At 58.4% G+C, this 1,937-nt stretch overlaps 1 protein-coding gene across 1 annotated transcript; it reads right to left on the bottom strand.

Moving 5' to 3' along the window:
- Positions 1–968: 968 nt before the first annotated feature.
- PtA15_5A27 (uncharacterized protein) lies at positions 969–1,648 on the bottom strand (the record flags this gene model as incomplete). Its single annotated transcript, XM_053169023.1, has 2 exons — positions 969–1,245; positions 1,632–1,648. 2 exons carry the CDS (start codon positions 1,646–1,648, stop codon positions 969–971), a joined length of 294 nt encoding a protein of 97 aa, XP_053020012.1.
- Between the last annotated feature and the right edge of the window lie 289 nt (positions 1,649–1,937).

The following is a 1,937-nucleotide window of genomic DNA, read 5'->3' as shown; positions in this document are numbered from 1 at the left end:
CCCAATTATACTCCAGTTTGTTAAGATTGTGGGGGTCGCGGCACCCAGGTGTCGCACCCGTTTTCCTGAAAAATAGGCACCGCACCCGTACCCGGCACCTGCCGGCGGGTGCCGCGGGTGTACCGGCGGTGTACCGGCGGGTGCCGCCGGAAAGGATCCCTTCCGGGAGACGAGGCTGTTGTAGTCTTGTTGTCCGCAAGGGATCCGCGGACGACGAGGCTACAACAGCCTCGTCGCTCGCAAGGGATCCGCGGACGACAAGATACAGCCTCGTCGCTCGCAAGTGATCCCTTGCGGGCGACGAGGCTGTATCTTGTCGTCCGCAAGGGTTCACTTGCGGACGAGGAGGCTGTATCTTGTCGTCCGCAAGGGATCACTTGCGGACGACGAGGCTACAACTCGTCGTCCGCAAGTGATCCCTTGCGGACGACGAGATACAGCCTCCTCGTCCGCAAGGGATCCCTTCCGGGAGACGAGGCTGTTGTAGCCTCGTCCTCCGCGAGGGATCCGGACGACGCGGCTACAACAGCCTAGTCTCACTGAAGGGATCCCTCCCGGACGACGACGCTACAACAGCCTCGTCTCCCGGAAGGGATTCCTCCCAGACGACGAGGCTACAACAGCCTCGTCTCCCAGAAGGGATTCCTCCCGGACGACGAGGCTACAACAGCCTCGTCTCCCGGAAGGGATTCCTCCCGGACGACGAGGCTACAACAGCCTCGTCTCCCGGAAGGGATTCCCGCACCAGGCACCCGCGCGCGGGTGCGGGGCGGGTGCCGGAGGTACCTGCCAACAGGTGCCGGGTACCTGCCGCGGGTCCAACAGCAGATTCTCTATGAGTTGGCAACTGTCCGCGGCTGTCAGCAACCTTCAAGCACAATCACCAGCACTCACTTGTCCAGGAGCTTGCACAGTGTCTGGTGGGAATAGGCATCCAGCCAGAGAGTGGGCTCATTGGGCATGTTGAGCTACACACTGGGTGGGGGCACACTGGGTGGGGGCACACTGGGTGGGGGCACACTGGGTGGGGGCACACTGGGTGGGGGCACACTGGGTGGGGGCACACTGGGTGGGGGCACACTGGGTGGGGGCACACTGGGTGGGGGCACACTGGGTGGGGGCACACTGGGTGGGGGCACACTGGGTGGGGGCACACTGGGTGGGGGCACACTGGGTGGGGGCACACTGGGTGGGGGCACACTGGGTGGGGGCACACTGGGTGGGGGCACACTGGTTGGGGGCACACTGGGCAGGAGACAAAAAAAGACAGTGGAAAGGGCAAAAATGGAGTGATAGGGTGTTGGGAGGCTGTTGAAGCTGAGGCGTTTGAAGGTGTTGACCGGGCCTACAGGTCTGGTTCCATGAGACAAACCCCTGTAATTTCTTGAGGCCATACAGATGTTCTGTAGTGCCAGAGTTGGCTTCATTGGATGGAGGGGCAGGAACAACAGCCCAGTTTTCACGCAAATACAGGAAAACCAACTGGAGTGTTGTTTCTTCCCAGTTTCTACTGTCCTAGACTGGCAAAATTTATTACGCTATGCTATGGGGACACCCATCCTGCTACACTAACCTATAGTGTAGCTGATTTGCAACAACTACTGCTGCAGCAGTGCCACCAGCATCTGGACGTCTGCCACTGCTGCATTCCCCCAATCAATCTTCCTATCACCCTTTGCCACCCTTGGACCTTATAACCACATTCAGACACAGAAAAATCAGCTCACTGATGCTGAAAAAGCCGTCAGTGGTGTTCAGCAGCTGTCAGTGGCCATTCAGCTGTTTTCCCACTGTTCTGCCACTGACACAAGTAGTTTTCAACTGGAAACAGTGTGAGCAGAGGCTCAAATCACTGTGCCACTGATTGGTTGCTGATTGAGCAAGCTGAAATTCAAGAAAGTTCTCCAGTCATTTCAATCAGTGCTTAGCACATTGCT

Source organism: Puccinia triticina, chromosome 5A (assembly GCF_026914185.1).
Source record: "Puccinia triticina chromosome 5A, complete sequence".
Taxonomy (NCBI): domain Eukaryota; kingdom Fungi; phylum Basidiomycota; class Pucciniomycetes; order Pucciniales; family Pucciniaceae; genus Puccinia; species Puccinia triticina.
The sequence above is the reverse complement of the archived record's forward strand: the minus strand, read 5'-3'. Positions and strand labels throughout refer to the sequence as shown.